The sequence below is a fragment of the Mauremys reevesii genome, linkage group 6 (assembly GCF_016161935.1).
Source record: "Mauremys reevesii isolate NIE-2019 linkage group 6, ASM1616193v1, whole genome shotgun sequence".
NCBI classification, from domain to species: domain Eukaryota; kingdom Metazoa; phylum Chordata; order Testudines; family Geoemydidae; genus Mauremys; species Mauremys reevesii.
Genome location: NC_052628.1, coordinates 121,410,166 through 121,429,872, shown reverse-complemented (window position 1 = coordinate 121,429,872; position 19,707 = coordinate 121,410,166). Strand labels below are relative to the sequence as shown.

Below are 19,707 nucleotides of genomic sequence, written 5' to 3'. Positions count from 1 at the left end.
CCTTGGCTTTGCTAAATGATTTGCTGAAAAGATCAATGGCAAATCCTTTTGAATTGCTCTAAAGTACTGTTTGCACAGGTGGATTAATTTGAAATGCAGAAAAGCACCCTGAAGTAATTGCAGCTTTTTGTAATTTAAGACTATTGGAATTCCTTGAAATGAAATGCTCATTTTGCAGGTTTTTTTTTAAATCTATGGCTGTCAATATGCACTGAGTATTGGTTTTTTTCAGTCTACCTCATGACATGCTTCTTTTTTAAAAGGTTATTGCTCTGAAACATTTGACACTAATTTTTCTGTATAAATAGAGAATTGTTACTGTTAAATAGATGACATATCACATGGCTACTATTTAAAATGCACAGCACCTGGAATGACCGTTTAAAACAGCTCATCACTTTGAAGCGAGACCACTGAAAAGTGCAAGGCTGATGATAGAGGTTGCCCTGTTTTGGGGTTTTGCTCGTGCTTTGTGGTGCTTTGTAGTGTATGTATAGTGTGTTGTAGGAGCAGATACATTTTTATATTAAGACCAATTCCGTCCATGTATGCTGTAAGAATGTTGCCTAACTTTTCTGATTACATTTTGCAATAAGCTGAATTAGAATGAGATGATGATTTTAGGTTGTGATTTAACTACTTTCAATAATAGCTGGAAGTTTTCAGTGAAAGCGAATAGATTTTACTTCAGTATAGTTAACACTACCTTGAAACACTTTGTTCAGTGATACATAACTAACTAGTTAGATGCCTTGCAGTTATAGCTCCAAAAATTATTCTCACCACTTTTGTCTTTCTAATTCACATTATCTTGCCTTATGGAATTAACAAAGTGACTTGGGGTAAGCTTTGGAACTTTTTTTCTAGGTAGCAGAAAAGTTATACACTTGCTTTGCATTAAATTCTGAAAGACTAACCATCTTCCATCCCAATACTATATAAGGAGCAAAGTGGGTTAAATAGATAAACCCAGAATTAAAGTAGTGGTTTATACCAATAATTTTTATCATCTTTTTGTATTGGTATATTTTATACCCCTCGTACTAAACCTATTGCTAAATTTTAAAGTATTTCTCAGAGTTAATGATCTTAGCTGGCCTGTGAAGTGTGCAATATGCTTTCTAAATGCATGGTTCATATTCATTAGTTACTGTAGTAAAGTGTAATTCTTCCACCTTCAGCATGACTGATAAGCAGAACTCCATAGGAATGTTTACTTTTTAGAAGTGTTTATGAAAACCACGACTAGTGTGTTTGAAGCCAGTAACTCTTGTATTTGTCCAGTGACCATATTGTTGAAGTGCAGTGCAGTTTTCACATGTTCCACTAGAGGTCAGATTTAAATCACCAGAGCAGGCAACAGTTTTGGCAAGGGAAGAGAGGTAGAGTAAAAATGAAATTTACTTTTTAAAAAAAAGTTTGTAGCTCAGTGAAAAGATCTAGGTGGAATGTATCTTATTTTTGGGGTGGGGAGAATGGGGAAAAGCAAAATATAGCTAGAGATACACTAAAGGATTAAAGCCCAAAACTTGGCTTGCTTTATTGTTAATCTGAAATCTCCTAGACAAGATTCTAACTGTTTACATGGAAAATGTACTAGTGAAAACTAACATTTTTTCATTGATCCTACAATATTGTATTTATAGGAGGAGTGCAAACACTGTTCCTTAAGGATGCCACAAATAATGCCAGTACAGAAAAGTTTAGGTATTGCAAAGTAAAACTGAAGTCTTCGCTAAACAGAGCTCTGTGAAATTCAGGCTATTCATAATGCAACAAATATATTTGCCACATGGAAACTAAAAACAAATGCTAGTTTCCAAGTTTATGATAAAAAGAAAAAGGCTTGTCTTTTTTCCCCTTATAACTTGATTGCTCTGTTGGAAGCCAGGGGGGAGTATGATCTTAGGCAATGGTGCATTCTCTGCTATGACACTGGTATTCAACAGGGTATCCAACCACCTGTAAAAGTCTTTTTTTTTTTAAATACATGAGTAAGTTGTGTGTGTGGAATATTTTGAAATACTCAAGGTTTCATAGTCAGAGGGGGTAGACTTTTAATACAATACATACCAAGTAGCAGAGCTGTTCTGAATATACTGTACTTGCTCCTATTCAGTAACTTGTACTGTTTGTGAACAGTTTCTCTTGCTTGCAAAATAAATTAAACATTTACTAAAGCAATTCAGTGCATTTTTTGAAAGGCGATAGGGTGCATTTTTTCTAAATGTTAAGTTCCATTCCATACTTCTACCAGAACCACATAGCTCTTTACTGCACTATTTGCTTCCAGTCCTAGCCACTGCTTCAACTTAGTGAAATAAATTAAGATTCTCAAGTATTACATCCCTTTTGAGGGGTGAAAAAGAACCAGTCATTGACTGTTTATTTTTCTGAATCTCCTTTTTGCACACTGTCAGTATTTAAGCTATTATCACAGCTTTTGCCGGTAAGTCTAGAGAAGGCTCTGGAGATCAGAGGTGTAGCATCTGGTACACTACTGTATCTCCACTTTTATTAGATTGATGCACCAGGTGAGTCACTCTACATAGCATACAATGCTGGCAATTAGGAAATTATGTATTTGAGTCTTGCCATAAAATGCATGTAACCCCAGGAAAGGCAACCAAAAACCCCTGCCCACGTTTATTCAGATTAATCTAATACCAAGAATAGGTATAAACATTTAAGTTGTTCACCAAGATGGGGGTAATAACTTAAGTTAGCTTAATAAAACTTGAGCAGAAATACTTTAACAATCTTCCATAATGCCAATGTGTGTCCATCAGTATGTTTTGTAATACCCCATGTAATAGGATATGTCTGAGTCTGTACACTAAAAGCAGAGTACTAAGCTATTACTGATTTTCCTACTTCATTTTGATACTGAGCCCAGCCACGAATAATAATCCAGCTAGCCTGACAGGAGTCCGATGGACTTCCCTGCTTTGGCACATCTATGAAAATGCATCTTAAAGTCTAAGAAGGGTTCTCTTCTCCTATTCCCCTCAGTGCACCTTAATCCATGCTTCTGTTGTGGGTCATTTGACACAAACACTTCTTCCTAGCACAATCTAGCCTCTGCAGTAACTAGACTGAACTCCCTGGGAGCAGGGTGTGTGCAAACAAGTATGGTCCCACCACTCCCACACCTGCATCCAATTAGTTTTTGTCCATTTTAACACTATCTCCCTATGTACTATTTATCTTACTGATACTTGGTACCCATCCCTGTTTACTAAACTGCACAGTATATGTTCCTCCAACTCATATGAAAATAGTAGTCTGGACTCACTCAAATACTAATTGTTGCATTCTACCACCACCTACCTGTCCCCAACTTGATACATTATCATTAAGCTTTGCCAAGAGACTTCAGTCCATCCAATAATCCTCATCAAATCATTGGAATATAATTTCAGATACTACCAGATCTTTATTAAACCCAAGATAGCTCATCTTTTGCATTCCCATTAACTTCACTGACAGCTCTCCTGTACCCAGAGTATAACCAAGTTGTATAATTCTGGTAAGAGGCATTTAGCCATGCCTGCTGGCCTCTAAACTCCTGGTAATCATGACAGAAAAGTTGAAAATGGAAGAGGCTCTTCCCTTGTGAAGTGGTGTATAGTAGCAAACCAGCCTGAGGCCAAGCCCCACTAAATGTTCTGTTTTGTTGAACTATAATTGCCAACACTTGCTTTGTTTGCTCCAACTTATGGTTTGTTTGGTTTTTTTTCCAAGTGCCAGTAACAGAGTTAGGAAAAAAATACGTGCTACAAAAAACTAAGGCTGGGGAAACAGATTTACTTTTGTTTTTATTCCATCAAGGAAAGGTTACAAAAACAATACACTGGTAAAATCAGATTCCACCAGTAACAAACACTCAGACAGTATATTTAAATCCATATAATCACAACATTCAAAATATCAATGTGCTTTATTTGTGTTTGGCCATCTTTAACTGTGAAGCTTAGTAGTACAGAGCTATAGATTACAAAGAAATAGGACATACTGTTTGGGAGTAATTATTTAGGGGCCGTTATGTCAAGTGAACAACTGAAATGAGGTAAGAGTAAACCATAAGCATTTGAAAATTTAAGGATACATAAAAAAAGTAATGTTCATTCTAAAATTAAGAAAAAACCCATCCAAAGCAATTTCTGAAAGCTTTCATGTTCACCACAAAATATGAAAATCTGAACCCTTTTTGCATAAAAATATACAAAAAATCAGTCTTTTTTATATGAAGACCACTAGTTTGGTAATCACACTTGTGTTCCTGCCCTCTTCTCCAAGGCCTTAAAGCACATCCACCTGAATACCAAGTACAACATTACTTCTGTTTAATATTTATGAGAGTGTTTATCAACATGATTAAATGATCACAGAGAAACCCCCAAGCCCAGTGCTTATATGGTCTTCCTCGCCATAGTATCGGAGTGCCTTTTCCACTACAGTGATATACCCTGAACAAGGCATAAAATGGAGGGTAGAGCAAGCTTCAGCTAAAAATACTGACTAAAGTGATCAGTGATGCTACAACCTCACGGGAAGCAAGTAAAAATAGTTGCAAAAGGACATAAATTACCTTAATACAACAAAAGCTGTCTACAAAGTACTTTGACTCCCATCAGTTTTCATACTACTTCTGTACGTTTTAATGTTGCAGAAACCACGTCGTCTTTCTGGCACCGTGCCTGTTTGCAACAAACTAAGCAGCACAAAAGACAAAATAAAATACTCCACGTTCACAAATAGGTGATATTGTAACATGAAGGACACTTTAAAGCTTTTTAGATAAAATTTGTTTCATTCCCCACCACCCAACCCCAACTGCCTGCTACTCCCTTTTCCCATATGTACACATACCCCTACTTTGCACTGGATCAGCTTATGCTGAAGTTGAAAATGTAGGCTATGTCTACATTGCGTACCTTACAGCACCATAGCTGTGCCGCTGTAAGGTGCCCGGTGTAGCCACTCTCCTGCTGGCAAAATAAAACCACCTCCAACGAGGGGCAGTAGCTTTGTCTCCGGCCAACAAAGCACTGTCCACACCAGTGCCTTTTGTCAGTAAAAAACGGTTAAAAAAGTGCATTGTAGACATAGCCATAGTAGCTACCTTATGTTGCTTGACAAGATGGCATTCATATTAGGAGACCAGCTGGTAAAAATAATTCATGTTGGCTTTGTTGAATCTTAAGGCATAGTTGAGAAGTAACACCATCCTCATTAAAAGATGGCAGTCTGGTTTCAAACAGTAAAGATACCTGGGAAACCTGAAACATTACGGGAGTTCAGAGTACTCTTACAACAACTGCATCAGGTACATCAGACCTCCCAAGTTTACCAAGTAGAGAAACTAAATAGCTTTTGTCAGCCTCCCTCACTTTCATATTCCACAAAGTGCACAATCAAGCATAGTTTTGATCACCAGGAGTGTTAGGAAAGGTTGAGGGTGACCTGGAGTAAGTTTCTAAGCCAAAGCCAACATTTAAATAGAAAGTAAGTTTCAACTAGTTTATTCAGGTATGGCTGAATTCACCTTCCAGCATCTAAATACTTTAATAAAGACAGCACTTTTGAACAAACCAATTTTTCTTAAATTAAGATCTAGACACAATGCCAACATTCACTCCATAAAGACTGAAGACCATTAATAAGATTGAGTGTAATTACCTTTCAGACTAAGCAGGCACTGGTAAAAATTACTTCTCTCCCTACTGAAATGTAACCACCATTTTGCAATTAAACTCTCCAAATTTCAGTGTTATTCATGAACAGGTCTGATTATGACAAATTCGATCGTAGGAAATAAGTGACCTCAATGTGCCAATACCCAAAACTGAGCAGAGAGACTTCATAGAAGGTAACATTTTTCATAATAACTTAAGCAAGAATTCATATGTTGCATTGATTATGCCCCACGATATAATAGAGCGATGGTAATTCAGATGGGCTCCTCTGAAAAGATGTGTCAGTTTTCTATCACGTTCTAGCCAAATCTTCATGAAAACTTTTGGAAAAGACTGAAATTCCCCACCAATTTGAGACTGCATGCGAGCTTTTACAACATTAATTGGGAAAAACAAGAATCCCAACATGGCACCCAACAGCCCTCCACAGATAAAGTCATTGACCAAATGGGCACTATAAGAAGTTGCTTCGGGCAGACACTGCTTGATGGGTCCTCGCAGACCAAAAAAGAGTACATTACTCGGTCCATTTCGGATCAGAATAGGCACCAAACCCCGATAATATTCTTTAATTCCATAGTCTTTTAGCACCTTGAAAGCCTGGTAAGTGTTTGTAAATCTGTCATGATGTTTGTGGTCCTGAAGCAAAGTCTGGACCCGCTCAAAAGGTGTCAGAAGAGCTTCTGAGGTTCCTGCAAGCACTGCTGCCACACTGCAAGTCACAAGTTCAGGTGCATTTGTGTGCCTCTGGAGCAGGGAGGAGAAATCCTCATACAAGCCAAACATCAGGGCAAGAGTTGTCGTTTTCTGCATTAAGGGAGGGAGGAGTCCACGGTACAGGTTTCGGATTCCATCTCTCTGTAACTGACATACTGCCTCCCTTAATCTCACTCCATACAGTTGTTGTCGAAAGAGGACCTTCTGGATGGGAAAGGTGATTGCTATATTGGTGAAGGCTGCACAATATCCACAAAAGTAATGTTTACCTGAGTTAACTTTTACAAGGTGATGAGCAATATCTTGCTTTGAACTTGTTATGACAAGATCTTCTGAATCCATCATACTGCTCTTTCTTTCTTCATATGAGTGTTGTCCTCTCCTACATCAAGAAGGTAAAGGAGAACATGAACAAAGCTGCACAGAACCCCGCTTTTTTTTTTTAAATTCGTGTATATAAGTCCTTTGCATGCACAAGGTCTTCAAGCAATTCCATGAAAATTCAGTGGACTAGAATGATAAATGCCACATTTGATAGCTCACACATGTACAAGTGGTTTCAGTGGCTGTATTACAGCTCTCAAAGAACTGAAAGATTTATACATCGTTCAGCTAACTGATACAAGGCAGGATAAAAAAAAGCAGGAAACTTTTTTGTTGATTAAATGCAAAAAGTTATACACAGAATGAAAGCTGAAAATGTAAGTGGAAGTTAGTAAATTAGTAAATTCAGAAGGTAAGGTTCCTACGCTACACATTAGTAATTTTGACAATTGTTAATACAAAACAAATCAACAAAAGTTTGTGTTTTTTTAAACTTGTTATTACAAGTCATCTTGACTATTCAGACTCATATTTTACATGACCCTGTAACAGACCAAACCTTATTTGTAAAGAACACATTTGCTATGGAGTAGAAATTATAGATCACAAACTACAGAAAATATGGGTATAGTCTCTAAATAACTGTCTACATTATAACAACTTAACTCAGGGAAAGTAAGCAGTTGGACAGATGTCAATTAGCAACCTACATGGTTTTATCCAAAGGCAGAACGTCACAAAAATATAATGGGATGGGTGGGAAGGAATCCAAATCAGTGCTGATTGTACAATTTTGAAAGATCTTTTTGGCAAGGGTGAAATGCATTAAGGGATGGGAAATAAAAACCCACACAACCTGATTACAAAGAGAAACAGCATTCTGTAAAATACTGAATGCAACCTGAACATACAGTGGCTTTGGGGATGGGAGGGGAGAAGTTATCCCACTTAACCAAGCCATAAATTCAAATGTGGCTTGTCAAAATGGTAAGGTAATTTAAGTAACTATGTCTGCATACCTGGTATTACAGCACAGGCAAGTAAGTATAAAAGAGCTGACTCCATAATTACAATTAATCAATCCTAGGCACACACATTGTCCTGTTAAAGGTTAGAGAAGAACTGGGACAAGTGAGTTCTTAATACAAGTATTATCTACAGAGAGTTCTAAATAGCTGCAATTTCAAAGTTTTGTGACCTACCTGAGAAAAGCTAGGAAGTCTTAGACCCAAATATATTATTTGTGTTTGGTTTTAATATATTTTTTTCCTTTCTTTAACATCTGATCTTAGGCTATATTGTTTGGGAATCTCATTCAGTTCTAGAATAGTTAAATATAGCTCAGACTTCTAAAAGGAGATATTTAAAGGTGTCTAAACTCTAAAACCTATCCTGCTTTGCATTCTCCATCAGAAGGCACGAGCATATGGGGTCATTTCCATAAGTGCAGTCACTGCCAGCCTGTGTGTGGTAGGCAGGATGCATGGGAAACCCTAAATAACCACAGCCAAGAACTGATCTGAACCTGATTTACATTTAAAAGTTTTACCAGTGTAATTATTTTGGTTAAGGGTTGATTTTTTTACAGTAGTTATACCAGTAAAAGCCCTACTGTGGATGCAGTTATACGGTAGAGTTTACTCCCCTTCCTGTACAGAAATACTAACATCTAGCTCTTATATAAACACTTTGCATCAGTAAATCTCAAAGCATTTTACACAAAGAAGGTATGTATCACACTACTATGTGAGCACTTTAATACTAGTGTAACTACTTCTATACCAGGGGCTGAATGGCTTTAACTATCCTGGTATAGTGTCTGTAGGTCAATTTAGTTAAATCTACATAAAGGTGCCTTATACCCATGTAGCTATTGCTATAAAGAAAGAGAATAAGCTATAACAGATACAACTGCATCCATAACTAGGGTTATACCAATTTAACTATTTTAGTAGAAAAATTATACCCCTTCCTGAAATAATTAAACTGGAATAAAACTGTGTGTAGACAAGCCTTAGACAGCTTAACACCAAATGCACCATCAGTAGCAGTCTGTGGTCCAATAGTCATTTCAATCCTCATTTTCTATTGAAAAAAATCTAAACAAAGAACCAAATTTATATAGGCCACAAATTGCTGCCTGCAAAGCAGCTGAATTTATGAGGTAAGGAGCAGTGTAGAACTACTACTTTACTCACCTCACCCTTGTTAAGTTTAACCAAAAAGCATCCCAGGGCTTTACTGCAGCTTGCACTGCAGCTGCAGCGGGTGGGCAGTGTCACTGCAGCGCTGCCTCTGCTGCGCTGCAAGCGCCGCCATAGTCAGTCAAGCAGCCCAGCGAGCCGCCGGCCCAGCGCCCAGCGCCTTCCCCCACAGAGGTGGGAGGTGGAGGGGAGGAGGCTGCTGGGAGAGTTCAGCGCGCGCGCTGGACTACACTTAGCTTCAAGCGCTGCGGCAGCGCTTTGAAATGCAAGTGTAGCCAAAGCTCCAGTTGTCTCTCAAGCACTTATTATTACCAAAGCCGGGCCTCTTGGGAAGAGGAGTTTCCTTTGAAGTCTTTATGATAAATCTCTGCCTGCAGCAGTACTTTATAAGGAACCTGCCACTTCCTCCAATAGTGCTCAGAAGAACCTAGGCTACTTTTCAGTTAAACTTTATTGCCAGGGATATAGTCCTCAAGGATTAGGGAGAGATATAAGCTTTGGTTTGTGCCTTTGTTGCCAATGCCTGTAAATCCCTACAGCTGTTATAACACCACCCAACTCTTATAGAAAGCTTTTCTCATCAGTAGATCTTAAAGCACTTTAAAAAGGAGATAAGCATCATTATCATCATCCCCATTTTACAGATGGGGAACCAAGGTCACCCAGCAGGCCAGAACCAGCCCTCAGAATGTCAGCTCAGCGCTCTACCCACTGGGCTACACAAATGACAGTAGGGTGAGGGAACCGTGCGAAGGGGATACTTTGTATCCCATTGCCTTTTACCTTTTTGTAACTATTTAATGTGACAATGGTGAAAGATTAGGAATCTTCCTGACTTTTGGCGATGAGGTCCCTGCTGTGCACTACGGTAAGTTAGTAAGTGAACATGACATCACCAATCAGAGAGTGGGTTTTGATGACCTGTACCTAAAACATCTAATTAACAACCCAGGTAGTAGTACTGCAGACTTCCACGCATACCACCACGCCTCATTTCTAGAGGTGAAAATGTAGTTCAGTCTCCATGTCTTTAGTCTTAGGTTATATGTCTACACAGGAAGCACATCACCAGTACAGGAATGCCTGTAAACTATACAGGCAAAGTACTCCTACTGTGGACACAGCTTTACTGGCAGAGCAGCAACTTGTACCAGTATAGTTAAAAACACCCCCTGAACAAAACAAGCTGTACCAATAAAAACACAGTTTTGATGGTATAACTGCATCTACACTAGGAGTGTCTGCCAGCATATCTGTGTTATCGGGGTCACAGCTCTGACCAATTACAGCTATGCCAGCAGAAGTCTTTGCTGTAGATCTGGCCTTGGTCTCTCTGCTAAGACCAACTAAAACAGTTCCAATGATAATGGCAAGGGCTTTTTAATTTTTGTTTAAATTTGGCCGCATGTTCATTAGGAATTTGACCGAGACCACCAAATCATTCCATATAGGTTACTCAGGAGCCACCTTTGGTAACTTTCGGCTAATACCAGTTTGGGACTGATCTGAACTAGTTGATCTACAGGTAACATGCTCCCTAACTCCCTGCATCACACACTTCTCCAGGTCTGAGGTCTTTAGGAACTTGTCCATAAAAGCAAAAAGGGTGCCTCCTTCAATCATTTTAGCTTAACATGACTGAAAAGCCCTAGTAACATACATGTAGAAGCAGACTAAAACCTCTGAATTTGTGTTAGCTGGTCATATTGTAGCTTTTTTTACCTGGGTAGTCGAGACCCTTGTGAGAAAATATATAGTCTATTCCAGGGGTCGGCAACCGTTCAGACGTGGTGTGCCAAGTCTTCATTTATTCACTCTAATTTAAGGTTTTGCATGCCAGTAATACATTTTAACGTTTTTAGAAGATCTCTTTCTATAAGTCTAAAATATATAACTAAACTATTGTTGTATGTAAAGTAAATAAGGTTTTAAAAATGTTTAAGAAGCTTCATTTAAAATTAAATTAAAATGCAAAGCCCCCTGGACCGGTGGCCAGGACCCGGGCAGTGTGAGTGCCACTGAAAATCAGCTTGCATGCCGCCTTGGGCACACATGCCATAGGTTGCCTACCCCTGGTCTATTCTATTTATTATTTTGGTGCAAAGAGGACTAAGCCATGTAAAGGCAGGAAAGGCAGAGGTGGGTAACACTGGGATTTGTTAGTTCAAATCCATATCAGGAGATAAAAATGTGTCTATGTAAACAAGCAATCATACAGGGAGGATACTGCTGCAAACGGCTGACAAGAAACTCAACTAGTACATGACAGAACTTACATGAATGTTAAAGCCTGGTTCTACTCCAAAAACTGACTCTAAACATGGCATTGTCTCACTGATTTTTGTATCAAATTGCCTAAATTTGCAAACAACAGAATTGTGTTCTAAACGCCAACTGGATGTTTAATGGGGGTGGAGGGGAGAGAAGAGAGAAATAAATGAAAAATCTTCTCATAACCAAAATTCCACCCACTAAAGATGCTAAAATGGAATGCCACTCAGATTGGCTAGATCCCTTTACTTATTACATACTTTGATCAAAGTGAAATAGTTAACTATGATGACATGCAAGTTATTAGGCTTCAGAATTAAATCTCCCTTTAAATGAATAGAGACAATTCAGACTTCCCTTATAACTGTTTCTGATCAGGCAGACTTAACTATACATTGGTTTACATTTGAAAATTACCTTCACAGCTACTAAAGGCTAAAGATTTTATTTTTTAAATAAATGTTACATTCTGGAGCAAGAGACAGAATATCAGGGTTGGAAGAGACCTCAGGAGATCATCTAGTCCAACCCCCTGCTCAAAGCAGAACCAATCCCCAGGCAGATTTTTGCCCCAGTTCCCTAAACAGCCCCCTCAAGGACTGAACTCACAACCCTGGGTTTAGCAGACCAGTGCTCAAACCACTGAGCTATTCCCCCCGAAAATCATTGACTAACCAAGCCACTACAAGAAATCCCGATTCAGCACCAACAGCTAGCTCTGCAAACAGTCTGAAAGTCAAACTCAGCTCTCCCTAGCACACTCCTCAATAAAGATTCTGCAGTTTGAACTCACTTAATTTTGTTGATAATGTGAAAACTGCAACAGAATCCAGAGAGAACTCTTTCAGAGCTCTATTGGTTCTGCAGGACTAATAGAAGTAAAAAGTAGTAATACAATAGACAATTAAGCAGAAACAACAATGAATATACACAGAAAGCAAGTCCATTAATTAAGACATTCATAGAATCATAGAATATCAGGGTTGGAAGGGATCTCAGGAGGTCATCTAGTCCAACCCCCTGCTCAAAGCAGGACCAAACCCAACTAAATCATCCCAGCCAGGGCTTTGTCAAGCCTGACCTTAAAAACCTCTAAAGATGGAGATTCACCCACCTCCCTAGGGAACCCATTCCAGTGCTTCACCCACCCTCCTAATGAAAAAGTTTTTCCTAATATCCAACCTAAACCTCCCCCACTGCAACTTGAGACCATTACTCCTTGTTCTGTCTTCTGGTACCACAGACAACAGTCTAGATCCATCCTCTTTGGAAGCCCCTTTCAGGTAGTTGAAAGCAGCTATCAAATCCCCCCTCATTCTTCTCTTCTGCAGACTAAACAATCCCAGTTCCCTCAGCCTCTCCTCATAGGTCATGTGCTCCAGCCCCCTAATCATTTTTGTTGCCCTCCGCTGGACTCTTTCCAATTTTTCCACATCCTTCTTGTAGTGTGGGGCCCAAAACTAGACACAGTACTCCAAATGAGGCCTCACCAGTGCTGAGTAGAGGGGAATGATCACATCCCTCGATCTGCTGGCAATGCCCCTACTTATACAGCCCAAAATGCCATTAGCCTTCTTGGCAACAAGGGCACACTGTTAACTCATATCCAGCTTCTCATCCACTGTAACCCCTAGGTCCTTTTCTGCAGAATTGCTCCCTAGCCATTCGGTCCCTAGTCTGTAACAGTGAATGGGATTCTTCCATCCTAAGTGCAGGACTCTGCACCTGTCCTTGTTGAACCTCATCAGGTTTCTTTTGGCCCAATCCTCTCATTTGTCTAACATTGTTCTGAAAAGTAACTATGAAAAAACTGGTAAAGTCATACTTTACAGCTACCTTTCTCAGCCATACAGGTTTATTAAAATAAGCCTGCTCAGGATGAAAAATACTTATTGTGTTGTCAAAGAACATATTTGTTGACAGTCTAAAGCAGAAATTCTCACTCCATGAGGTATGACCCAAAGTGAGTTGGAAGGGAACACCAGCTGGGCCACACAACAATGGTGGAGAAACCTAAAGAAATTATTAAAGCTATACAATCTCTCAGGGTAAGATTACTCCTGGGGAAATTCTGCACCACTGCGTGCATGCATAATTAATGTGCCATGCGTAATTTTTTTTCCTCTGCAGAAAATAACTTCTGCTGGAAAGTTGCTGCAGTTATACCTTTTGCCGATGAGGGGGTGGAGGGACACATGGGGGAAGGAGGGGCTGAGTGGGGGCGCAGAGACACATGGGGTGCAGGGACACAGGGATGGGAGAGAGGGCTGGCTGAGGGGGCACAGGGACAGATGGGGAGGGAGCGCAAGGACACATGGGGGTACAGGGGCAGATGTGCCTGACTGAATGGGAGAGGCTAGGGGTCAGCCAGGGTCTGCATCGGGGAGGCTCCCTAACAATCCCTCCCTGCCACCAAAAATAACCTGTTCCATACTTCTCCCACCCACACCCAACAACCCTCCAGGCTCACTCCCAAGCTCCTTCCCTCTCCCTCAGCTCCTCCATTACCCCTGGCTCCCCCAAGCCTTTGCATTGCTTCTGAGGGGGGCAGCAAATACAGTTCTGTATTGCAGTTTAAATGAATTACTCAAAGTTCTGTATTTATACGCCTAATAAGGAATCTATTTGACAAAAACATTTCCTGAATCTTTTTCATTGTCTGTATTGTTACAGATGTACTTGCTGACAGGTATTTTGAAATAAATTACCAACATAATTGAAATTTGTGTGATTATATTGTATTTTGACAAATTAAATATGCAGAATTTTAAAATATTGTGTGCAGAATTTTTATTTTTTTTGATGCAGAATTCCTCCAGGCGTAGGTAGGATCCATATGCTGCCTACTTCCCTACCACTCCAACCCATGCAATGGGGCTCCTCAGTCTTCACCACCTATTAGCCCTCAGCTAGAGAAGGAGCACTTTTAAAAGGGTGCACAGCTGCTCACAAAATCCCTTGTAGTGATGATGCCTGTACTCCTAAGTGCTGGTACAAGGTGGAACACCGAAAGGAGATGTCCAACCACACCACACCCCAGTGCAATTCCTTGCAGTTACTATAATCCTTTACAGCCTTTCGGTGGGTTGTCACATGAAACAGATGGTTTTAGGGACCTGATGCCAAAAAAAAAAAAAACATTCGAGGACCACTGGTCTGAAGCACAGAAGCAGCTTAGAATAGGATCTAAATTTAGAACAGAAGTACCTCCCAGGGAAAAAAAGGCTGAGCCAACTCCTAAGCAGGTTTTTCGTGTGCTTATAATTTTCCTTTGCGTTCACTCCCAGTTGAGTGCTTTTTAAAGTTCTCTACTTTCACCAAGCAATAAGGATGTTTTCTTTTAATTACCTTGTTTTCTTTATGTTCATTCTTTAAAGGGGCACAATCAACATAAAAGTCATTTTAAAAGTCTGTGTTAACATTGCAGATTAAGTCATCAAAGAACTGTAAAAGTCTAATTTACTTTTCTGCCGTATGCTGTTTGCTTTGTTACAATTCAATCAGCTAGAACAATAAAACGAGACTCATTCAGTTGCAGCTTTGTTCCCAAGACATTTTTACTTTCTATGGGTATGTCTACCCTGCCCATGTTACAGTGCAGCCACGCTGTGATGTGGGCAGTGTAGACATGCTTTAGCACCAGGGGAGAGTTCTCCTGACGATTAAAAAAAACCCACCCCAAACGAGCAGTGGTAGCTTTATCGCCAGGAATAAAGCGCTATCTATATGGGTTTGTTTACACTGAAGTTGTCGACAAAACTTTCGTCTTTCACAGGTACTTAAAAAAGCCCCCCACGAAAGACAAAAGTTTCGCTGACACAAATGGCAGCGTGAACGCGGCTTTGTCGGCAGGAGCGCTCACATGTCCAGAGATAACATGCTTGTTAACAGCAAAAATGTTTTTAAATAAATATAGAGGTGAGAAATAACAGACCTCAACCCTATTGTCCCTCTGCAAATTTGTGTACGCAGAGTCAATCCCTTACCTCTCTCAAAGTGCAAAGTTTCAAAAAGTTCAGTGAATAGAAGATTGATGGGGCGGACTAGATCTGGAGAAGGAGAGGAAGTCTGGAGAGAAATGTGAGAAGGGAGGGACAGGCAGTAGAAACAAAAGTGGAACAGTTTGAGCAGCATATTCCAGAAGTCTTGAGGTCTTTCTGAGTGTAGCCTTCATTGATTTGAGATCCACCATACCATTCTCTCACTAAAAGGGAAAATCTATAATGGCAGCAGGCCGTAAAAGAGACCCACTTTGGGTCTCATCTATCTCTGAGTTGTGAAGAATGTGTGTTAAGGTTATAACAACCAACAAGAATGTACTTTTATGTAGAAATCCATGATTAAATCGAGTCTTCCCAACTAGTGATTTAAATCAAATCCACCGTGTTCAGCGTTAAAACTTTTGTCACTCGGGGGGGGGGGGGGGAAGGTGTTTCCAGACCCCTAACCAACTAAAGTTTTAGCGCTGAATGTGGCAGTGTGTAGACAGCCTGAGTCTCTCCACATAGAGTTTAAAGGCCAGAAGAAACCACCAAATCACCTTGTCTGGCCTCCTGTATATCACAGGCCACCCATACACCATACTTACAACTGAAATCAGATCAAAGCAGGATGGATAAAAATTGAATTTTTTAAATTTAAATCAGATTTTTTAAATTTATATTATGATGTTTTTCTTTTTAAAAATAAAGCTGTTTAAAATTAAATCTGAAGTTACTATAAGTCACTCAAAACATTTAAACAAAACGGAGACTATCAAAAACTTTGAGTTAAAGGCTGCTTTTCTATATAAAGGAAGATGTTTTTCCCCATTCTAACTTTTGAGGTCAAGCTTTATAAATATGGCACAATAGCTCAGTCTAAGTAACGTAGGAGATAGCCTTAGTCTTGAAGAAGAGACTAAAGCTACACAAACACTTTGGTCAGTAAAATTTTACATCGCTCGGAAGTGTGAAAAACACACCCTCTCGGACTGACATACGTTACAATGACAGAAGTGCCACTGTGGACTGTGCTATGTTGGCAGGAGACACTCTCCCATAGCCTTAGGCTAGAAGGAACTTAAGCTCCAGTCACTTTTACTTAAGCATATTTGAAAGTTTTTGCAGGCTGGCCTGAAATAATCAGTTTAGTTCACTGACTACAGTTAATCCCTGTTTAATAAATTATTTAGCTGTAAATGTGAAACATGTTTTGATGAAACTTATGTATCCAAACACTTAAGGGTTTTTTCTTGTAATAAAAAATAAATTTTATATGCTTTTTTATGTATTTAAATTCCAGTTACCCTTCTACTTCAGCTTGACACAAACAATGCGGGGGAGTTAATTGTCTGGTACATAAGCAATATATCATTCACCATTTTCTAATATACTAAAAATTTACAACAAATAAGCTATATAATAGCTTAAATAAGTGTACAATTATAGCGTGCCCTCCAAGGTGCAAAAAGATGTAACAAATCTAGTGTAAAGCCTCTATTTAGTTGAAAGTGAAGACCATTAAAGCATGTTATCAACCAGTGAGAACATGCCTTTCTTTGGAAAATAAACTTATCCATTCGTACTTCAGTTTATTAAAAAAAAAATGGTTTAAATTGAGGCTTTCCACTTGATCAGTGCACCCCAAATCAAAGTCCTACAGCCCACGGACTGTTACACGCCAACACTGAGAATAGGAGAGACGGAGGTGCACCCAGGACCGGCTTCAGGGGTTTTGCCGCCCCAAGCAGCCTCTCTCCCACCCCACCCACAAAAAAAGCCGCAATCGCGACTGCGGCAATTCAGCGGGAGGTCCTTCGCTCCGAGCGGGAGTGAGGGACCCTCCGCCCAATAGCTGGACGTGCCGCCCCAAACACCTGCTTGCTAAGCTGGTGCCTGGAGCCGGCCCTGGGTGCACCACTGCCCCGGACTGAGCTCTAGCCACACCGTCCTGGCAAGTGGCTCGCACCCTCCCGCTGGGAATAGGGTGACCAGGCAGCAAGTGTGAGAAAGCAGGACGGGGGGGGGGGGGTAACAGGTACCTACATAAGAATTAAGCCCCCCCCCAAAATCGGGCCTGTCCCTATAAAATCAGGACATGGGGTCCCCCCAGCTGGGGACGAAGGTGAACCCTCCCCCAAGGGGAGCGGAGCCCTGCCTGCCCCTCCCCCCCGGCCCTGGGGCGCGCCCAGCGCGCGAGGGTGAAATCACGGACACGGAACATGTCACTGGCGCCAGGCTGCTCCCGCCTGAGCCCGCGCGCCCGACCCCGCCCAGAGCCGCGGCTCCCTCCAGCGGGAGGGTCCCGCGCGCGCGCGGCGGCCAACGCTCCCCTCACCCCCGCGCCTAGGACCGGCGGCCCGGCGCGCGCGGGGGCGGGGCTCACCCGGCACCCACAGGCGCCTCCCTACCCCCCAGGGCAGGCCCGGCCCCGCGGCGGGGAGGGGCGGCGACTCACCCGCGCCGGCTCCATGGCCGCTCGCGCCCGCTGACAGGAGCCGGGCCCGGCACCCTCCTCCTCGGCCACCGCCGGCCCAGCCCGACGTGCCCCGCTCTGCGCCTGCGCGCGTGCTGGCCAGTAGCGGCACGTGACGTGGACGCCAGGGCCCCGGCGCGGCAGAAACGCGCCACGTGACCAGGGAATGTCGCCTGGCCCTGGCCCCACCCCCCTCCCTGACTCTCCGGTAGCTTCGAGCCCCCAGCCCCGACCCAATCAGCTGGAGAGCCGGCCTCTGCGTCGGCACGGCCTCGCGCCAGGCCTGTGCGCGCGCGCGGAGCCGGGCGGCCACGGGAGCCCGGCGGCGCGCCGCGCCCACCACGGACCCGCCCCTCCCCCTCCCCGTGACAGTCCCGCAGAGCCCCCCGCGCCTGCGCCCGGGCACCGTGGCTGGGCGCCGCCCGCTGAGCCGCCCCGCCTGCGCCCACGTCGGATGGGGGCGGTGCCTGCCCCCCGCACAGCGCCGCTCCTCAGCCCCCTCCCCGATTGCTGGGGGCGCGAATCTCCCGGGACCCCGCGTCCCCATAGCGCCTGGCCCCGTGTGGCGCAGCTGCGCCCTGGAGCCCTTGGCGAAGAGGCGGCTACAGCCAGGGCAGGGCGGCTCCCGCGGGCGCAGGGACCCCGCTCTCCGGGGCAGTGTCATAGAACGGGGTCGGCAGCCTTTCGGAAGCGCTGCGCCGAGTCTTCATTGAGTCACGCTGATTTAAGGTGTCGCGTGCCAGTCACACATTTTAACCTTTTTAGAGGGGCTCTTTCTATAAGTCTATAATATAGAACTAAACTATTGTTGGATGTAAAGTAAATAAGGTTTCAAAATGTTTAAGAAGCTTCATTTAAAATTAAAATGCAGAGCCCCCGGACCGGTGGCCAGGATCTGGGCAGTGTGAGTGCCACTGAAAATCAGCTTGTGTGCCGCCTTTGGCACCTATGCCATAGGTTGCCTACCCCTGTCATAGAATCTCAGGGTTGGAAGGGACCTCAGGAGGTATCTAGTCCAACCCCCTGCTCAAAGCAGGACCAACCCAACTAACTCGTCCCAGCCAGGGCTTTGTCAAGCCTGACCTTAAAAACCTCTAAGGAAGGAGATTCCACCACCTCCCTAGGTAACCCATTCTAGTTCTTCACCACCCTACTAGTGAAACAGTGTTTCCTAATATCCACTGTGATAGACCCAGGCCAGTTGGGAACAGCAGAGTAGGAGAAGGGAGATATCCTGGTCACTGGATAAACAGTTTTCTGTTCCCTGAGTGACCAGAGCAGGGGCTGCTCCAGGCTAATGAGAATACCTGATTCCAATTAACATTAACATCAGATGAGGCTGTTAAGAACCTGACTCTAATTAAGGCCCCACTGATGTTATAAAAGGGCTCACTCCAGTTAGGCCAAAGGGAGCCAGAGAAGAGGAAGTGTGTGAGAGGAACTGGGAGCAAGAGGTGTGCAAGAAGCTGAGAGGGATCAGGCATACTGCTGGAAGACTGAGAAGTACAAGCGTTATCAGACATCAGGAGGAAGGTCTGGTGGTGAGGACAAAGAAGGTGTTGGGAGGAGGCCATGGGGAAGTAGCCCAGGGAGTTGTTGCTGTTGCGCAACTGTACCAGGAGACACTCTAGACAGCTGCAGTCCACAGGCCCTGGGCTGGAACCTGGAATAGAGGGCGGGCCTGGGTTCCTCCAAAACCTCCCAACTCCTGATCAAACACAGGAGGAATTGACCTGGACCCTGGCTTCTACCAGAGGGGAAGGTCTCGGGGCTGTTTCCTGACCCACAGGGTGAATCTGTGAGGCGAGCAAATCTGCCAATAAGCGTAGGACCCACCAAGGTAGAGGAGGAACTTTGTCACACCACCCTAGACCTCCCCCACTGCAACTTGAGACCATTGCTCACTGTGTCACTCAGAGGTGTGAGATTTGTAGTATAGAGGAGGGCAAAGTAGGTGCGAAGTGCTGCAATTGACAGTAGAACCTAACTTGTGGCTGAGAGAAAGCTTTGCCGTGAGCACCGATTCACTGCCCCAT

At 42.8% G+C, this 19,707-nt stretch overlaps 1 protein-coding gene across 1 annotated transcript; it reads right to left on the bottom strand.

Moving 5' to 3' along the window:
* Positions 1 to 3,787: 3,787 nt before the first annotated feature.
* SLC25A51 (solute carrier family 25 member 51) lies at positions 3,788 to 17,865 on the bottom strand. Its single transcript, XM_039545997.1, has 2 exons — positions 17,654 to 17,865; positions 3,788 to 6,798 (listed from the first exon to the last, which is right to left on the bottom strand). The coding sequence occupies exon 2, from the start codon at positions 6,759 to 6,761 to the stop codon at positions 5,883 to 5,885; it is 879 nt and encodes a 292-aa protein (XP_039401931.1). The 5' UTR covers positions 6,762 to 6,798; positions 17,654 to 17,865; the 3' UTR covers positions 3,788 to 5,882.
* Between the last annotated feature and the right edge of the window lie 1,842 nt (positions 17,866 to 19,707).

Excerpts from the sequence above, each read along its gene's own strand:
- SLC25A51 (XM_039545997.1), bottom strand. The coding sequence starts at position 6,761 with ATGATGGATTCAGAAGATCTTGTCATAACAAGTTCAAAGCAAGATATT.